This window comes from Chenopodium album, chromosome 10 (genome assembly GCF_948465745.1).
Source record: "Chenopodium album chromosome 10, dcCheAlbu1.1, whole genome shotgun sequence".
In the NCBI taxonomy this organism is placed as follows: domain Eukaryota; kingdom Viridiplantae; phylum Streptophyta; class Magnoliopsida; order Caryophyllales; family Amaranthaceae; genus Chenopodium; species Chenopodium album.
The window spans coordinates 60,248,733-60,268,516 of record NC_137843.1 but is presented as its reverse complement, the minus strand read 5'-3'; the positions used below and the strand labels follow the sequence as shown (position 1 = coordinate 60,268,516).

At 34.4% G+C, this 19,784-nt stretch overlaps 2 protein-coding genes across 8 annotated transcripts; both read left to right on the top strand.

The window, feature by feature from the left end:
* Positions 1-993: 993 nt before the first annotated feature.
* On the top strand, positions 994-5,349 carry LOC145562785 (short-chain dehydrogenase TIC 32, chloroplastic-like). Of its 4 annotated transcripts, none has more exons than XM_081623173.1 (9): positions 994-1,241; positions 1,803-2,034; positions 2,130-2,209; positions 2,992-3,145; positions 3,954-4,052; positions 4,484-4,562; positions 4,634-4,766; positions 4,898-4,953; positions 5,044-5,349. In XM_081623173.1, the coding sequence occupies exons 1-9, from the start codon at positions 1,136-1,138 to the stop codon at positions 5,200-5,202; spliced, it is 1,098 nt and encodes a 365-aa protein (XP_081479299.1). In that variant the 5' UTR covers positions 994-1,135; the 3' UTR covers positions 5,203-5,349. The 4 variants fall into 4 exon arrangements, with proteins under 4 accessions (XP_081479299.1, XP_081479300.1, XP_081479301.1 ...); XM_081623174.1 differs by having other exon boundaries at positions 1,002-1,241; positions 4,685-4,766; XM_081623175.1 differs by lacking the exon at positions 3,954-4,052 and having other exon boundaries at positions 1,006-1,241.
* Positions 5,350-14,851: 9,502 nt separating this feature from the next.
* On the top strand, positions 14,852-19,244 carry LOC145562784 (short-chain dehydrogenase TIC 32, chloroplastic-like). Of its 4 annotated transcripts, none has more exons than XM_081623168.1 (9): positions 14,852-15,099; positions 15,661-15,892; positions 15,988-16,067; positions 16,850-17,003; positions 17,807-17,905; positions 18,337-18,415; positions 18,487-18,619; positions 18,751-18,806; positions 18,897-19,244. In XM_081623168.1, exons 1-9 carry the CDS (start codon positions 14,994-14,996, stop codon positions 19,053-19,055), a joined length of 1,098 nt encoding a protein of 365 aa, XP_081479294.1. In that variant the 5' UTR covers positions 14,852-14,993; the 3' UTR covers positions 19,056-19,244. The 4 variants fall into 4 exon arrangements, with proteins under 4 accessions (XP_081479294.1, XP_081479296.1, XP_081479297.1 ...); XM_081623170.1 differs by having other exon boundaries at positions 14,860-15,099; positions 18,538-18,619; positions 18,897-19,242; XM_081623171.1 differs by lacking the exon at positions 17,807-17,905 and having other exon boundaries at positions 14,864-15,099; positions 18,897-19,241.
* Positions 19,245-19,784: the final 540 nt, after the last annotated feature.

Below are 19,784 nucleotides of genomic sequence, written 5' to 3'. Positions count from 1 at the left end.
GCACGGCAAGGCGTGGCTCGCGGCGGCCCGGCCCAACATGCTGCCCACCTCTAGTTGTAGGTTGATGGTAGATGTAGGATGTGGTTGGTGCATGTGGATCTGAGAGAGAGTTATATGAGATAGATAGTCCGTAGTGATAGAGAGATAAGAATGTAAAATGGTGGACAAATTATCGGGTCGAGTCAGGTTTGACCTGCAAATTTACGGATTAAATTGGATTTTAGGTCAAATTTTTTTTTATTCTAAACCCACAAAATGGGTCAGGTTTGGATTGGTCAAACCGGCAAAAAATTAAGAAAAATGCTATACATAGCTACATATAAGCATTAAACTTACATTTAAAAATCGTAAAAAGTTAAGAAATCATATAAATATAAACACTAATTACACTAATTTACGTGCGTGTTTTGTCATAAATATACAATTTCCAAAAATATACTTAACTCTTATATATAGCCCTTGAGACTATATATAGCATTATCCAAAAATTATTAGGTCTTCAATTTAGCTTATAAAATAAATGATGCAAATAATAAATAACCATTAAATCCCAACTCACACGGTCACACCCACCCCGCCTCCCGCACAGTCGTTTCACGAGTTGACGTCCCCAGAAAAGTACGCCTCCCGAGTCCCGACTCTCTCTTCTCCTCCGTCGCCATAACTTTCACCACCACCACCACCACCTCTACCTCTCTCCGCTACCACTTCTCTACACTGCTACGACGTCGTAGGGGTAAGGATTTGCCTGTGGATCAAGATCTAACAGTGGGCAAATAGGGGTAATATGAGGTACGGAGTATTATAAGATTAAAATAACCACTAACCACCTCCTAATAAATTTGATGATGTCGAGCTCGAAGAAGACGTCGTAACTAACTTCGTTACAATTTGACATTGTGTTTTTAGTCATTTGAATGACAGAGCAATTTGGTGAGCTGGCAAAAGTTACTGTTCTCTTTATTTTTAAAAACACCACTTGGTTGACATTTCTTTTGGCAATTGGCATGGCTCTATAAAAACGAGGCTCAATCTTTATTGGTTATCACAAAAATTGATCTACTCTTATCTTCAACACCATTTCTACTTGCTAACACTCAAAACAAACAATCAATAATAATAATCAAAATTCAAAATGTGGTTTTTTGGAAGAAAAAATTCATCTGGATTTTCTGGGTCATCTACAGCAGAAGATGTTACACATGGAATTCATGGTACCGGCCTCACTGCCATTGTCACAGGTCCTTGTTAATACTACTTCAATTGTACTCCGTAGTAATATAATTTACCATCTTCGTTCCTTTGTGTTTTTTCCTATCTGCCATTTTACACCCTTAGCTTCACTGCTCGGTTATGTTTTATCTTACATATAATCGCTCAGCTAACACGCGTAATCTATGTTACATGTACTCTTCATTTCACCATAAGTACTCATGTCATACCCTTGACACTCAGACATAGGTATGATACTTGGATACTTCACTTTTAGTTTAAAATCAAGAAAATTTTTCACAAAATAGCTAGTCAAGTCGGACGCTTGGACACATAACTTTGCCAGACACGGGTATTCGAGTCCATGTAACATAGCTCGTAATAAAAATGGAACGGACTTATGATATTTTTTTTTGCTTTTTTTGCTATTTGGCTTCTAATTACCCTATCATAAGGTGCTTGATTATGGATCGGACTTTTGTTGTTTTTCAATAGCTTTTAATTGTGCAAAATAATGCGCAATAACTTTGAAGTATTGATTTGTTAAACAAAGGATGTTTCACATTTATCGATTGATCCACGATCTGCAGGAGCATCGAGTGGCATTGGTGCTGAAACATCACGAGTTCTTGCTTTACGCGGTGTTCATGTTATCATGGTAGATAAGAACATGGCTTCTGGAACAAAGGTTAGGACTAAAATACTCGAAGAAACTCCGAGTGCTAAGGTTGATATTGTGGAGTTGGATTTGAGCTCAATGGCATCTATTAGAAAATTTGCATCAGAATTCAAGTCCCTTAATCAACCCTTGAACATTCTCATGTAAGAAAACCATCCAATCATCCATCTTTTTCTTGAGTCTTACTGTAAATTCTTAATTACATAGTAACAGTATATTTGCCCCTTTTGTTTCTTAGAAACAATGCAGGAGTGTTAGGCTGCCCTTTTACTCTCTCCCAAGACAACATAGAATTGCATTTCGCGGTAAACTACCTGGGTGAGTAATCTAGCTAAATAGAAAGGAGGTAGAGATTAAGACATTAAGTATGGGATTTTTTGTTTTTTTGTTTTTGATTTTTGCCAGTTTGACTCTAATGGAGATTTAAAGTTTAAAACATCTATATGTGGATGTAATTTTCGGTGCAGGTGCATCTATCGTTTCCCTCTTCTTTCATCTCTGTTTAGTCTTATGTTAGAGATATGAGATATCGGAAAATATATGACTCTTGATACATATACAAAGGAATATTCACAAGATATATTCTATCTACCTAAAGAATCAAAGAAATTGTGATATACATTTTGTAGGCTAATTACACCTCAGCTTTCATGATTTTATTCATGGTTAACATTGTTTTTTGCATTACCTTATTATTATCCACAAACTTTAAAAAAAATCAGGTGTACAATATTGTACATCTATTATAAAGATAGCCTAAAGTGATTAAAAGTTACCCCTGAAATAAAAAAAAGTTACCCCAATATGCATAAAATTATAAAAGTAACCCAATACAAATAAAAATTATCTACGCTTTATTAGTAAAGAATCACATTTTAAATGACTAAAAATCAATTATTAGTGATTGAATGTAATTAAATTACCTTTATAAAACTTTTCTTGTTGTCTATTTATATAAAAATTGTATTATGTTTAAAGTTACTTAAAAAAAGGCAAAAAGTTACCCTAAAATTAGCTAAAGATTACCCTTATACTGCTCGATATACACTAATATTAGTGTAAACCGGATGTATACAAAAGATTTTGATTATTATCTGCAGGTCATTTTCTGCTGACAATTCTGTTGTTGGACACAATGAAAAACACTATACTCGAAAGTGGTAAAGAGGGGAGGATTGTTAATATTGCATCGGTAGGCCATCGATTCACATATCGTGAAGGAATCCTTTTTGATGAACTCAACAATCCATTAAGGTAAATTTAACATTATTACCCTCCGTCCCATAATATAGTTCCTGTTTATCTATTTTGGAGAACCAAAATGTTGTTCCTATTTCTATTTTTGGATAGTATGTAAAGACCATTATACCCTCACTTTTTTAAACTTTATTCATTGTATTCCTAATTTACCCTTGAATTTTACACATGTCTTGTGCTTTTTTCTACACTCTTTCTCTAACTTTAGGGCATGTTCATTTCAGCTTAATTTCAGTTCAGTTCAGTTCAGCTCCAATCAGTTCAATTCAGTTTAGCTCCAATCAGTTCAGTTCAGTTTAGTTCAGCTCCTAATTTCCTTCTCTCATAAAATATTCATTTCAGCTCAGCTCAGCTCAATTCAGTTCAACTCCAATCAGTTCAGTTCACTTCAGCTCAGTTCAGTAAATGTGAACAGGTCCTTAGTTTATGATTGTACTTTTTACTTTTATTAATGTACTTTATCCATTTTCTCATCCTATTTCTTAAATACCGTGAAAAAACACAAATAAGAACTAAATTATGGGACGGAGGAAATACTTTCTTCCAGGCGAACATATGTGCATAATTAAGAGTTGTAACTTTGCATTGATTGCACTCATCCACTAATTAGTACTATGTTGGAGAAAATTATCAGAAAAACAAACAATGGATCTAGGCGTGTACGAAGAACACTTTCCTAAAAACGTTATTTGTCCCTCCGTGCTATCAAGGCTTTGAATACATTGGGATACAAAGAATAATCCTACCCTCAAGAGCGTTTAGTACTAACGATCTTAAGTCACTAATTTTATGGAGATATTTACAGAATAAGGAAAAAGCAAATAGGGAAGAAGAAAACTGTACGGTTTCAATGGAAAACAAGAACCCTATATACAATAGAAAGGGTTGCAAAGGATAATAAAAGGTACAGGAGAAAGCAAAATATAGAGTATTAGATGAAGAAACTGAAAGGCCTTAAAAAAAATGAAGAAACTGAAAGGACGTGGGTTATTTTTTTATCTTTTTCTTTTTTTGTCAATTTAATTATTTTTAGAGTACAAAGTCATCCCATTTAACGGCCTAGATTAGTCAAAATTAATAAATAATTAAGATTTAATTTAATATAATGACTACAATTTTATTGTACCCATTTGAAAACTATCCTGATTTTATAAATATATATTTGTTAATAAATGCACCACTTAGACCACTAACACAAAACCAGACCTAGGCCCATCTCATAACTCGTATTCAAGCGTTTACAATATAAAAAACTCCATTCTTCTTATTCTTTACACGTGGGATAAACCACATAAATAACATTAATGTTGGAAATACTTCCAACATACTATGCAGGTACTCCAGATTTGCTGCATATTGTCAATCAAAACTTGCTATAATCTTGCATACCAGAGAGCTAGCAAAACAACTTAAGGTAACACATTCGATGTTGATTGATTTTGTAAGAAAATGACATTAGCCCTCTGATCCTGTACTGCTCTGCAGCTTTCAGAATTCAACTTCGATTATTCTGATGAAAATCCCTTTGTTGATCAGGGTGATGGGGTTAATATAACAGTTAATGCAGTTCATCCTGGATATATTTATACAAATATATCAAGAAGCAGATTATTTGATGGTATACTTAACTTTTTATTGCAAATTGTTGTATATCTAATATCTTGCCTTAGCCTACTCTTATACTATATGTGATTAACACTTTTTTGGGACGGAGTAATGGTTTAATTGTGCATTGCTTGGATGCGGCAGTTATTAACACGCTTTCGAGACCTATTACTTGTTTTTTCATGAAAGATATTCCACAAGTAAGTGTCTTGAAACACACATGATTAAATTAAACTGGCAATGTTGATTCATTCTTTCGTTTCTTCTGATGATAAACTCGTTCGTTGCAGGGAGCAGCGACGACATGTTATGTGGCTTTGCATCCACAAGTAAAAGGCATAAGTGGTGAATATTTCAATAACTGTGATTTAGCCAAGCCTTCTAAGCTAGCTCAGGATAACACCTTGGCTAGGAAATTGTGGGATTTTAGCATGGAATTGGTCAAATAATGTGATGAACATAACTGTTAATTTGTTGGTTTTTGATGTTAAAAATAAGTGTAATGCAGTGGCTCTCTATACACCAAAAAAAAAAAAAAAATAAGTGTAATGCAATGTAACATTGAAACTCAATCATAAATATTATAGTTCTTTTCATGTATTGAGTACAAAATAATCCAAGTTAACGTCTTGTTCTATAATATGGTACTCCCTTTTTTTTTTATTATTATTATTGTTGTTGTTGTTGTTGTTGTTTAGAATCTTTATAATTTGAAGATTACTTCAAATTTATTTACAATTATAGGAAGTAATAGTGTTCTGATGGTTAGATGAAGTAATCAATTTAATCGTCACATAAGTGGGTTATTAAAATCAAAATATAATCTCCACCTAAAAAAAGAATCAAAATGTAATAGAAAAGCGATTGTGGAATAATAATTTACTAAATATTAAAAGGTAAGGTATGTGAGGGAAAAAAATCAAGTATAACTGAAGACCATGTAAAAAGAAAGAAGTTTTAACCAAGCATGCTTGGTGAAATTGGTGGGAACTCACCTTGTCACAAGTTTGATCCTCACCAACTATAAAAATACTTGAAAGTAGGGGGATTCTCTTACTTCTCCCCTCTACTCTCAAGCGATGATCTACATATATATAATTATATACATTTGAGTGTATGGTGTGGGTAAATTTTTGCTCACTTAAACTTTCAATTTAGTAAATCAGAAAATTAGATGAGACTTCAAATTAAATCGAATTTAATTATAAAACCTAAACATAAATCACTAATACTCCTACAAAATGATAATGTGACTGTAAGTCTGTAACCACTCAAAAAAAAAAAAAAAAACGACACGAGCACAATACACACGCCATAGACCATAGTCGACGTAACAAAAACATGAATACTTTATTGAATAATTGGCGTCACATGTATTACTGGATAAAACAAATTCAGCCTAGCTTGTTTGGTATCAATGAATCAATGATTTACCCTTTTTGGTAATCCTTAAAATAAATTTAACTGGGAAAAGAAAGAAAGAAATAAACAAATAAAATAAAATTGAAACAGGCGATCTTTTAGGAGTAATACTTTATTACACTATTTTTTTTACTCTTTTATTAACGCTTCATCTTCATCTCCCTTCTTCAATTAAACCTTTTCCTCTTCTCTATTTAATTCTAGTTCTTCCACAGTTCCACCTTTGTTTTTTACAAGCCTAATTTTCAATTAAAGTCTCAAAATTTTAATCTCTTTAATTATATTTTCGGTTACACATTACACCATAATAATTTATTGGTATTTTTTCACGCATCTCTCAATGCATGCAATTTTTTTATGAATAATCCGTACATTACTCGAGCTAGAAAACTATTATATATAAATTCCACACCACGGCTATGCTTGGTTCAGCTTATCTAAGCAAACGACCCAAGCACAAGACACCCCCGGCTTTTTTTTTTCGCTCGGCAAGGCACACAACATACTCCCTCTAGGCCTCCATGCATTACTTTGACTTTTGCACTTTCACATATATACTATGCTTGACTTATTTTCACCTATATAAAATAAAAAATATTACTGTATTAAATAATAAATCATTAGATTAGTTATAATGTCTACTTAATAATATAATTTTGTTACCGTTTTTACTAATAGACAAATTACGTCTCGACAAATACGTATACTAATCAAACAGATGCATTTAAAAAAAAATAAAAAAAACAATAAAAAAAAGGGGTTACAAAATAACATGAATCATTTATTGACAAGAAACACAAATAAAGCTGATAAAACAAATTCAGCCGACAGCCTAGTTACGTTACTACGTAAGGACGTCTGGTATGAGTGGTTATTGGTAATACTGGTACTATCAAATACGGAAGAGAAGAAGAAAAAAAAGCAGGCGATTGTTTTAGGTGGTATTATCCGATTATTGAATTCTTCGTAAATTAATTGGCTCAGATTGAAAATAGAAAAATATAGTTGTTTGGTGGCGATTTCACTGCCATGTTACAGGTTTGATTTCTTCATTTTATATGCATTAATTTATGCCAAATTTCCATTTTTTAGGTAATTGGGTATTTGCTTTATGTTTAAATTTTTTAATTTTATAATTATTTGCTTGATGAGTTCAATTTGATGCCGAATTTAGCTACAAACCCTAAAATATTCATTTGCTTGTTATAGTAGGGTACCTAACCTTGATTTGATTCATGTTGTTTTTGTGATGTTTGTGCATGTGTTAATTTGTGATCAATATGTTGCCAAGAAAGCAAAATCAAAACCCCAATCTTCTTTTAGAGTGAAATTCATGTGGTGGGGAAAGTTTGAGAATGGGTAGTATGAACTATGAAGAGGCTAGAAGTGTGTTGTTACGATTTTTAGAGGCTGTGATTGTCCGATTTTGGAGACAGTCATGTGGATTGTTATTGGATTTGTTTCAATGCAAAAAGATCAACTTCGTGTAAGTCAATATTTTAGTGGTTATAGGTGTGCCATCGTCCTCATGGAGATCGCGAGTGTTAACTTATTTCAGGGATGGAAGGAACAATGTGGAATTTATGGTTGTTAGTTGTTGATGTATGTCAATCAAAGGCTTTAAAGCTAGCATTTGGCTAGTCTCGGAATTAGGTTGTTTGAAGCAACAAATTATATATATGCCATTCAATGCTAAAATCCTATGCATTTTTTTTTTTTTTTAATATACAATTATACTCCTTTCGTTTTTAAATACTTGCACCATTTCTCCATCCGCGGATTTTAGGAGAAACTGGAGAAGCTAATAAAATATGGAGGTAATAGGGTAGGTGGAAGAATAAAAAATTTTAAAAAGCAAAAGTAGTGGAGAGAATTAGAGGAGAGAGAATATGAAATTATATGTGTATGATTTCTGAAATCAATTGTGTACAGGCTGATTGTTCGTGGTATATCGATTCGGGAGCATCGAGGCACGTGTGCAAGGATAGATCATTGTTCAAGACCTTCTTGGAGGTTGATGATGGAGAAATTCTCTATATGGGCAATGACTCTACAGCTAAGGTGCTTGGCAAAGGACAAGTGGAGCTAGTCTTTAGTTCAGGAAAGTCTCTTATTTTAAGAGATGTGTTGTATTCTCCCGAACTTAGGAGGAATCTTGTATCCGGTGCGATCTTGAATCGATTAGGTTTTAAGATGGTGTTTGAGTCAGATAAATTTATTTTGTCTAAAGGAGGTCAATTTGTAGGACTTGGTTATTTGTGTAATGGTATGTTTAAGTTAAGTATTTCAAATACTTTGAATGATGTTGTGTATATTATTAATGATAACTCTTCTCTATGGCATTTGCGACTTGGTCATGTTAATTATAAAAAGTTATATTTTATGTCTAAGCATGATTTGATACCCATGTTTGATCAAAGACTGGAGAAGTGTAAGACATGCATGTTAACCAAAATCACAAGGAAACCATTTCCTAAAGTTGTTGAGAAAAATACTTCATTGCTTGATTTAGTGCATAGTGACTTGTGTGATTTTCACAACACACCTTCTTTAGGAAATAAAAAATATTTGGTAACTTTTATTGATGACTATTCAAGGTTTTGTTACATTTATTTGTTATTCTCTAAAGATGAAGCCCTTGACAAATTTAAAATCTACAAAAATAAAGTAGAATTGTAAATCAATGGAAAAATTAAAAAGCTAAGAACTGATAAAGGAGGTGAATACTATGACCCAAGTTATTTCCATCTTTAGGTTTAGTACATGAAACTACCGCGGCATATACATCACAAAAAAATGGTGTAGTGGAAAGGAAGAATAGGACACTAGAAGAAATGGTAAATTTTGTGTTGTCATATTCAGGTTCAAGTGATGAATTTTGGGGTGAAGCCGTTTTAACGGCTTGTTACGTGTTAAATCGTGTTCCCATGAAAGGGAAAGATGTAACCCCATATGAGCTATGGTATAAAAGGAAACCAAACTTGAGTCATCTCAAAGTTTGGGGTTGTAGGGCAATTGTAAAAGTGCCGGAACCTAAACGTAAAAACTTAGGTGAAAAAGGAGTTGAATGCATTTTTATAGGATATGCGGATCATAGCAAATCCTATAGGTTCTATGTAATAGAACAACATGACTTTTGGTCGGTTCACACCACCATTGAGTCAAGGGATGAATTATTTGATGAAAAACGATTTTCTTCAATTCCTATACCAAAGGACATAACTCCAAAATCCAATGCTCAAAGTCTTGATCAAATTGTCATTGATCAAGAGGTGGATGACCAAACTCATTTAGAGGAGGCATCTACATCATCATTACAGCCTAGGAGAAGTAAGAGGGCAAGGAAAGAAAAATCCTTTGGCCCGGACTTTCATGTGTACTTAGTTGAAGGATCAAGGGAATCTGTTTCAACACAATTTCCATACATTTTTAATGTGGAAGATGATCCTTTGACCTATGATGAGGCTATGAAGTCTCGTGATGCTCCATTTTGGAAGGAAGCTATTAATGATGAGATGGAATCCATCATGGGAAACAATACTTGGGTTTTAGCTACTTTACCACCAAAATGTAAACCAATTGGGTGCAAATGGATCTTCAAAAGGAAATTGAGGATTGATGGAACGGTTGAAAAGTTCAAATCCCCGTTAGTGGCACAAGGTTTTACACAAAAACCTGGTATCGATTACTTCGATACATATGCACCTGTTGCTAGAATCTCAACTATAAGGTTGTTGATAGCACTTGCAGCTATCCACAAGCTTGTGATCCATCAAATAGATGTCAAGACAACATTCTTGAATGGAGATCTAGAGGAAGAGGTTTACATGCGACAACCGGAAGGTTTGTTGTGGAAGGTCAGGAAGGAAAGGTTTGCAAGTTGATTAAAGCTTTGTATGGGCTAAAGCAAGCACCTAAGCAATGGCATCAAAAATTTGATGAGGTTGTGTTGTCTAATGGTTTTAAGCTGAACAATTCAGATAAGTGTATTTATAGCAAATTTGATGACAACGGTCAAGGTATCATAATTTGTCTATATGTAGATGACATGTTGATCTTTGGAATTGATTTGTCACAAGTTGAAAAGACAAAGTCGTTCCTTAGTTCAAAGTTTTCCATGAAAGACATGGGAGAAGCGGATGTCATTTTGGGCATAAGGATAAAGAGGGAAAAAGGAAAGTTGATCTTGTCACAATCTCATTACATTGAGAAAGTGCTTAAGAAATTTAATGTGAGTGAAGACACTAATTCTCTTTATTCAACACCTATGGATCATAGCATAAAGTTGATACCTAATGAAGGTAATGCAGTTTCACAACTTGAATATGCTAAAGTAATAGGTTGTTTGATGTATGCCATGACAAGTAATAGACCGGATATTACTTATGCAGTTGGTCAACTTAGCAGGTACACTAGCAAGCCTAGTATGCTACATTGGCAAGCGGTTTGACGCTTGTTGAAGTACTTGAAGAAAACCAAGGAGTTTGGTTTGTCTTATAGCGAATATCCTTCGGTTGTAGAAGGGTATTCGGATGCAAGTTGGATCTCTAACAAAGATCATTCCTCCACAAGTGGATGGGTTTTCCGATATGGGGGAGGTGCCATTTCATGGGCTTCAAAGAAGCAAACTTGCATTGCGGACTCCACAATGACATCGGAGTTCATTGCTTTGCATTCGGCTGGTAAAGAAGCCGAATGGTTAAAGGATCTCATGTTTGAGATTCCTTTGTTTCCAAAACCGATATCACCAATAGTGATACATTATGATAACAATGCTACCTTGGCAAGGGCTTATAGCCAAGTTTATAATGGTAAGTCAAGGCACATTGGAGTACGGCATAGTTACATCTAAGGGCTTATCAAGGATAGTGTGATCACTATTGATTATGTTCGAAAGGATCTAAATCTCGCCGATTGTTTTACAAAGGCATTGGCTAGAGATGTTAATAATAGGATGGCAATCGGTTTAGGATTGGAGCCCTAAATAATCACAATTAGGAGAATCTCAACTTAACGCCCAATAAGACGTTGGGTCTTAAGTTCAATGAGATCAATTCTCCTATTTGATGATTGGGAACTTGTTTATTCATCCAAGGTAAAGTTCCGGTTTACTGTGATGTAAAGAGGTTGTTTTAAACTTAATAGAATTCCTGATAAAGTGCTTTGGTCACAGGAGCAAGTTGGAAGTCTACCTATGTAAGTACGAGGTTTAGCCGCTTCAAGAAGCTATTAGAGACATAGCTTTGATGTACTTATGAATAGATATGGACACATGGCATATAGTGTCAAGCTAATATGTATTTAAGTAATTAATTTTGTGTGTGTAATGTCTTCAAGTTTCCAATATGTGTTGCTTTTGGTTCAAACGTTTTACGATACCAAATGGATACAGATTCTTGAATTGTATGTTGCACTAAGTGGGAGTTCAAGTCTTTGTACACTTTCATTTATGCATAAGATTGTTTTGTGATGATGATGTTATTTGCAACGAATCTTGATTAATAATCTAAATGGGGAGGATTGTTGAATAATTTAGAGTATTTAAGATAAATTCCATGTTGTTTAATTAATTGCTTAGGATATGGTGTTGTAATTAATTAAACAAAGAATAGAGCATGAACAAAGAAACGAAGCTCCATTGAAGCTCTCTCGATCGAGCTATAGCAGCCTAATCGAGCGCGAGAGTGAAGATGGAAAACGCTGATTCACCGCCCGATCGGGCCACCTCAATTCGATCGGGCCCGCGTGATGAACTGGAAATTACAGTCTCGTGGTTCGATCAGACAGTCGTCGTTCTATCGGGCCCGAGTGCTTGTGATTTCTGAGAAATGTATTTGCCCGATCGGGCGACTGTTAGCACGATCGGGCGACTGTTAGCACGATCGGGCCCGACCAATTTCTGGGTTGGAGTTGCTTTGATTGATGGTTATTCTTGGTGGTTTCTTTGCTCTATAATTATGTAATATATATAGGTTGGAAGTTGGGAATGAATGGGGACGTACAGTAACTCCATTTTCATTCTCATAATTTTGCAAAAGTTTTTAATTAATTATCATCACAATTCCAAAGGCTTATATACATTGTTTTGTAATCATCCTACTTGTGATTGCAATTGTTCTTCGTTGTATCTCCTTAGTAAATTTCCGTGATACCCGGTTGTAGTATAGGGTCGGAATTATACTTTTGGGAAAGTGATTCCGTTCACGCCTCGAAGATTTTCCGTTCTAATTTGTTTGCTATTTTTGTGACCCTTGTTTATACACAAATTCCCCCACAAATAGTGCCATGTGTTTTGTTTTTGTTAGGTATAATTAAACAAATTAATCCTCTGCCACTCTAAACACCCAACCTGACTCCTTTACACCATTTTCTTGCTAATTTATTTTTGAAAAATGAACTATTAAAAATCAACATTTGATAATTTATAATGGTTTACCCAATTATTATAAGTTAGGGACTATTTTAAGGACACCCTTAAAATTGGGACCGCCATTAGTTAATCAATAGTTTAGACTTTAGACTGCTTGAAGAAGAATGTTCATAGTTGGGAGTTGGGACTGATAACGTCAATGTTTCCTTTAACTTTTTCTTACCAAAATAAAAATATAATGTAAAAGACGTTGGCGGCTATACAAAATTTAAACTAAAAACCATTTAATAGTGGTGTGTGGCGGCTATGCAGTTGGTGGCATGATGATAATGTGGGCCATACAGATGCAATATTTGTAGGTAGAGCTAGGCCATGCCGGCCCACGAGCGACAAGTGCCCAACACGAGATTGGCCCAGCACGACACGAGTCCGCCAGCGGCATGGTGACCGAGCAGTGGGTCATGGGTCGTGCCGTGAACACGGTTTCGAAAATTCGGCACAAGCACGACATGAACCGGTGGGCGGCACGGTAGTTTTACCCGCCAGCATGGCTCGCTAGGCACAGGCCCGACACGAGATTGGCCCTGCACGACACGAGCCTGCCAGCGGCACGGTGACCGAGTAGTGGGCCATGGGCTGTGTCGTGAACACGATTTTGAAAATTCAGCACGAGCACGACACGAACCGGCTGGCGGCACGGTAGTTTGGCCTGCTAGCATGGCACGCTAGGCACGGCCCGACACGGCCATAAAATTAACATAAATAATAATAATAATAAAGAACTACTCTCTCCGTTTCAGAATGATGTTCGTGTTTCGTAAATCGATGCAAATTTTTACCCATTTTTTACCGCAAATATCTTTAATCTTACACTAGCAAAAATTTTAAAAGTTAAATATTAATAATCTACTCACCAAGACGAATCAAACTAGATCTCACATGACTATATTTGTTCTTATAGATTAAGAGAAATTTAGAAGATTCTCTCTTTTTTAAAAAAGTCAAAGATTCCAAACAACAACATCATTGTGGAACGGAGGGAGTATAATACGTAGTAATAAAGAACAATAATAATAATAATAATAATAATAATAATAATAATAATAATAATAATAAACATAAATTAATAAAAAAAAAATTAGTAGATATCCATTTTAAAAGTTGTTAAAATATATATATATATTGATTTTTTTTAAAAAAATTAAAAATATTATGGGCGGCCCAGTGCCCGGCACGACATGGCACGCCAGACACGTGGGTCGTGCCGTGGGCTGGGGTGTGCCAAATGGTGGCCCGGCACGAGCCACCATTAGGCACGGCAAGGCGTGGCTCGCGGCGGCCCGACCCAACATGCTGCCCACCTCTAGTTGTAGGTTGATGGTAGATGTAGGATGTGGTTGGTGCATGTGGATCTGAGAGAGAGTTATATGAGATAGATAGTCCGTAGTGATAGAGAGATAAGAATGTAAAATGGTGGACAAATTATCGGGTCGAGTCAGGTTTGACCTGCAAATTTACGGATTAAATTGGATTTTAGGTCAAATTTTTTTTTATTCTAAACCCACAAAATGGGTCAGGTTTGGATTGGTCAAACCGGCAAAAAATTAAGAAAAATGCTATACATAGCTACATATAAGCATTAAACTTACATTTAAAAATCGTAAAAAGTTAAGAAATCATATAAATATAAACACTAATTACACTAATTTACGTGCGTGTTTTGTCATAAATATACAATTTCCAAAAATATACTTAACTCTTATATATAGCCCTTGAGACTATATATAGCATTATCCAAAAATTATTAGGTCTTCAATTTAGCTTATAAAATAAATGATGCAAATAATAAATAACCATTAAATCCCAACTCACACGGTCACACCCACCCCGCCTCCCGCACAGTCGTTTCACGAGTTGACGTCCCCAGAAAAGTACGCCTCCCGAGTCCCGACTCTCTCTTCTCCTCCGTCGCCATAACTTTCACCACCACCACCACCACCTCTACCTCTCTCCGCTACCACTTCTCTACACTGCTACGACGTCGTAGGGGTAAGGATTTGCCTGTGGATCAAGATCTAACAGTGGGCAAATAGGGGTAATATGAGGTACGGAGTATTATAAGATTAAAATAACCACTAACCACCTCCTAATAAATTTGATGATGTCGAGCTCGAAGAAGACGTCGTAACTAACTTCGTTACAATTTGACATTGTGTTTTTAGTCATTTGAATGACAGAGCAATTTGGTGAGCTGGCAAAAGTTACTGTTCTCTTTATTTTTAAAAACACCACTTGGTTGACATTTCTTTTGGCAATTGGCATGGCTCTATAAAAACGAGGCTCAATCTTTATTGGTTATCACAAAAATTGATCTACTCTTATCTTCAACACCATTTCTACTTGCTAACACTCAAAACAAACAATCAATAATAATAATCAAAATTCAAAATGTGGTTTTTTGGAAGAAAAAATTCATCTGGATTTTCTGGGTCATCTACAGCAGAAGATGTTACACATGGAATTCATGGTACCGGCCTCACTGCCATTGTCACAGGTCCTTGTTAATACTACTTCAATTGTACTCCGTAGTAATATAATTTACCATCTTCGTTCCTTTGTGTTTTTTCCTATCTGCCATTTTACACCCTTAGCTTCACTGCTCGGTTATGTTTTATCTTACATATAATCGCTCAGCTAACACGCGTAATCTATGTTACATGTACTCTTCATTTCACCATAAGTACTCATGTCATACCCTTGACACTCAGACATAGGTATGATACTTGGATACTTCACTTTTAGTTTAAAATCAAGAAAATTTTTCACAAAATAGCTAGTCAAGTCGGACGCTTGGACACATAACTTTGCCAGACACGGGTATTCGAGTCCATGTAACATAGCTCGTAATAAAAATGGAACGGACTTATGATATTTTTTTTTGCTTTTTTTGCTATTTGGCTTCTAATTACCCTATCATAAGGTGCTTGATTATGGATCGGACTTTTGTTGTTTTTCAATAGCTTTTAATTGTGCAAAATAATGCGCAATAACTTTGAAGTATTGATTTGTTAAACAAAGGATGTTTCACATTTATCGATTGATCCACGATCTGCAGGAGCATCGAGTGGCATTGGTGCTGAAACATCACGAGTTCTTGCTTTACGCGGTGTTCATGTTATCATGGTAGATAAGAACATGGCTTCTGGAACAAAGGTTAGGACTAAAATACTCGAAGAAACTCCGAGTGCTAAGGTTGATATTGTGGAGTTGGATTTGAGCTCAATGGCATCTATTAGAAAATTTGCATCAGAATTCAAGTCCCTTAATCAACCCTTGAACATTCTCATGTAAGAAAACCATCCAATCATCCATCTTTTTCTTGAGTCTTACTGTAAATTCTTAATTACATAGTAACAGTATATTTGCCCCTTTTGTTTCTTAGAAACAATGCAGGAGTGTTAGGCTGCCCTTTTACTCTCTCCCAAGACAACATAGAATTGCATTTCGCGGTAAACTACCTGGGTGAGTAATCTAGCTAAATAGAAAGGAGGTAGAGATTAAGACATTAAGTATGGGATTTTTTGTTTTTTTGTTTTTGATTTTTGCCAGTTTGACTCTAATGGAGATTTAAAGTTTAAAACATCTATATGTGGATGTAATTTTCGGTGCAGGTGCATCTATCGTTTCCCTCTTCTTTCATCTCTGTTTAGTCTTATGTTAGAGATATGAGATATCGGAAAATATATGACTCTTGATACATATACAAAGGAATATTCACAAGATATATTCTATCTACCTAAAGAATCAAAGAAATTGTGATATACATTTTGTAGGCTAATTACACCTCAGCTTTCATGATTTTATTCATGGTTAACATTGTTTTTTGCATTACCTTATTATTATCCACAAACTTTAAAAAAAATCAGGTGTACAATATTGTACATCTATTATAAAGATAGCCTAAAGTGATTAAAAGTTACCCCTGAAATAAAAAAAAGTTACCCCAATATGCATAAAATTATAAAAGTAACCCAATACAAATAAAAATTATCTACGCTTTATTAGTAAAGAATCACATTTTAAATGACTAAAAATCAATTATTAGTGATTGAATGTAATTAAATTACCTTTATAAAACTTTTCTTGTTGTCTATTTATATAAAAATTGTATTATGTTTAAAGTTACTTAAAAAAAGGCAAAAAGTTACCCTAAAATTAGCTAAAGATTACCCTTATACTGCTCGATATACACTAATATTAGTGTAAACCGGATGTATACAAAAGATTTTGATTATTATCTGCAGGTCATTTTCTGCTGACAATTCTGTTGTTGGACACAATGAAAAACACTATACTCGAAAGTGGTAAAGAGGGGAGGATTGTTAATATTGCATCGGTAGGCCATCGATTCACATATCGTGAAGGAATCCTTTTTGATGAACTCAACAATCCATTAAGGTAAATTTAACATTATTACCCTCCGTCCCATAATATAGTTCCTGTTTATCTATTTTGGAGAACCAAAATGTTGTTCCTATTTCTATTTTTGGATAGTATGTAAAGACCATTATACCCTCACTTTTTTAAACTTTATTCATTGTATTCCTAATTTACCCTTGAATTTTACACATGTCTTGTGCTTTTTTCTACACTCTTTCTCTAACTTTAGGGCATGTTCATTTCAGCTTAATTTCAGTTCAGTTCAGTTCAGCTCCAATCAGTTCAATTCAGTTTAGCTCCAATCAGTTCAGTTTAGTTCAGCTCCTAATTTCCTTCTCTCATAAAATATTCATTTCAGCTCAGCTCAGCTCAATTCAGTTCAACTCCAATCAGTTCAGTTCACTTCAGCTCAGTTCAGTAAATGTGAACAGGTCCTTAGTTTATGATTGTACTTTTTACTTTTATTAATGTACTTTATCCATTTTCTCATCCTATTTCTTAAATACCGTGAAAAAACACAAATAAGAACTAAATTATGGGACGGAGGAAATACTTTCTTCCAGGCGAACATATGTGCATAATTAAGAGTTGTAACTTTGCATTGATTGCACTCATCCACTAATTAGTACTATGTTGGAGAAAATTATCAGAAAAACAAACAATGGATCTAGGCGTGTACGAAGAACACTTTCCTAAAAACGTTATTTGTCCCTCCGTGCTATCAAGGCTTTGAATACATTGGGATACAAAGAATAATCCTACCCTCAAGAGCGTTTAGTACTAACGATCTTAAGTCACTAATTTTATGGAGATATTTACAGAATAAGGAAAAAGCAAATAGGGAAGAAGAAAACTGTACGGTTTCAATGGAAAACAAGAACCCTATATACAATAGAAAGGGTTGCAAAGGATAATAAAAGGTACAGGAGAAAGCAAAATATAGAGTATTAGATGAAGAAACTGAAAGGCCTTAAAAAAAATGAAGAAACTGAAAGGACGTGGGTTATTTTTTTATCTTTTTCTTTTTTTGTCAATTTAATTATTTTTAGAGTACAAAGTCATCCCATTTAACGGCCTAGATTAGTCAAAATTAATAAATAATTAAGATTTAATTTAATATAATGACTACAATTTTATTGTACCCATTTGAAAACTATCCTGATTTTATAAATATATATTTGTTAATAAATGCACCACTTAGACCACTAACACAAAACCAGACCTAGGCCCATCTCATAACTCGTATTCAAGCGTTTACAATATAAAAAACTCCATTCTTCTTATTCTTTACACGTGGGATAAACCACATAAATAACATTAATGTTGGAAATACTTCCAACATACTATGCAGGTACTCCAGATTTGCTGCATATTGTCAATCAAAACTTGCTATAATCTTGCATACCAGAGAGCTAGCAAAACAACTTAAGGTAACACATTCGATGTTGATTGATTTTGTAAGAAAATGACATTAGCCCTCTGATCCTGTACTGCTCTGCAGCTTTCAGAATTCAACTTCGATTATTCTGATGAAAATCCCTTTGTTGATCAGGGTGATGGGGTTAATATAACAGTTAATGCAGTTCATCCTGGATATATTTATACAAATATATCAAGAAGCAGATTATTTGATGGTATACTTAACTTTTTATTGCAAATTGTTGTATATCTAATATCTTGCCTTAGCCTACTCTTATACTATATGTGATTAACACTTTTTTGGGACGGAGTAATGGTTTAATTGTGCATTGCTTGGATGCGGCAGTTATTAACACGCTTTCGAGACCTATTACTTGTTTTTTCATGAAAGATATTCCACAAGTAAGTGTCTTGAAACACACATGATTAAATTAAACTGGCAATGTTGATTCATTCTTTCGTTTCTTCTGATGATAAACTCGTTCGTTGCAGGGAGCAGCGACGACATGTTATGTGGCTTTGCATCCACAAGTAAAAGGCATAAGTGGTGAATATTTCAATAACTGTGATTTAGCCAAGCCTTCTAAGCTAGCTCAGGATAACACCTTGGCTAGGAAATTGTGGGATTTTAGCATGGAATTGGTCAAATAATGTGATGAACATAACTGTTAATTTGTTGGTTTTTGATGTTAAAAATAAGTGTAATGCAGTGGCTCTCTATACACCAAAAAAAAAAAAAAATAAGTGTAATGCAATGTAACATTGAAACTCAATCATAAATATTATAGTTCTTTTCATGTATTGAGTACAAAATAATCCAAGTTAACGTCTTGTTCTATAATATGGTACTCCCTTTTTTTTTATTATTATTATTGTTGTTGTTGTTGTTGTTGTTTAGAATCTTTATAATTTGAAGATTACTTCAAATTTATTTACAATTATAGGAAGTAATAGTGTTCTGATGGTTAGATGAAGTAATCAATTTAATCGTCACATAAGTGGGTTATTAAAATCAAAATATAATCTCCACCTAAAAAAAGAATCAAAATGTAATAGAAAAGCGATTGTGGAATAATAATTTACTAAATATTAAAAGGTAAGGTATGTGAGGGAAAAAAATCAAGTATAACTGAAGACCATGTAAAAAGAAAGAAGTTTTAACCAAGCATGCTTGGTGAAATTGGTGGGAACTCACCTTGTCACAAGTTTGATCCTCACCAACTATAAAAATACTTGAAAGTAGGGGGATTCTCTTACTTCTCCCCTCTACTCTCAAGCGATGATCTACATATATATAATTATATACATTTGAGTGTATGGTGTGGGTAAATTTTTGCTCACTTAAACTTTCAATTTAGTAAATCAGAAAATTAGATGAGA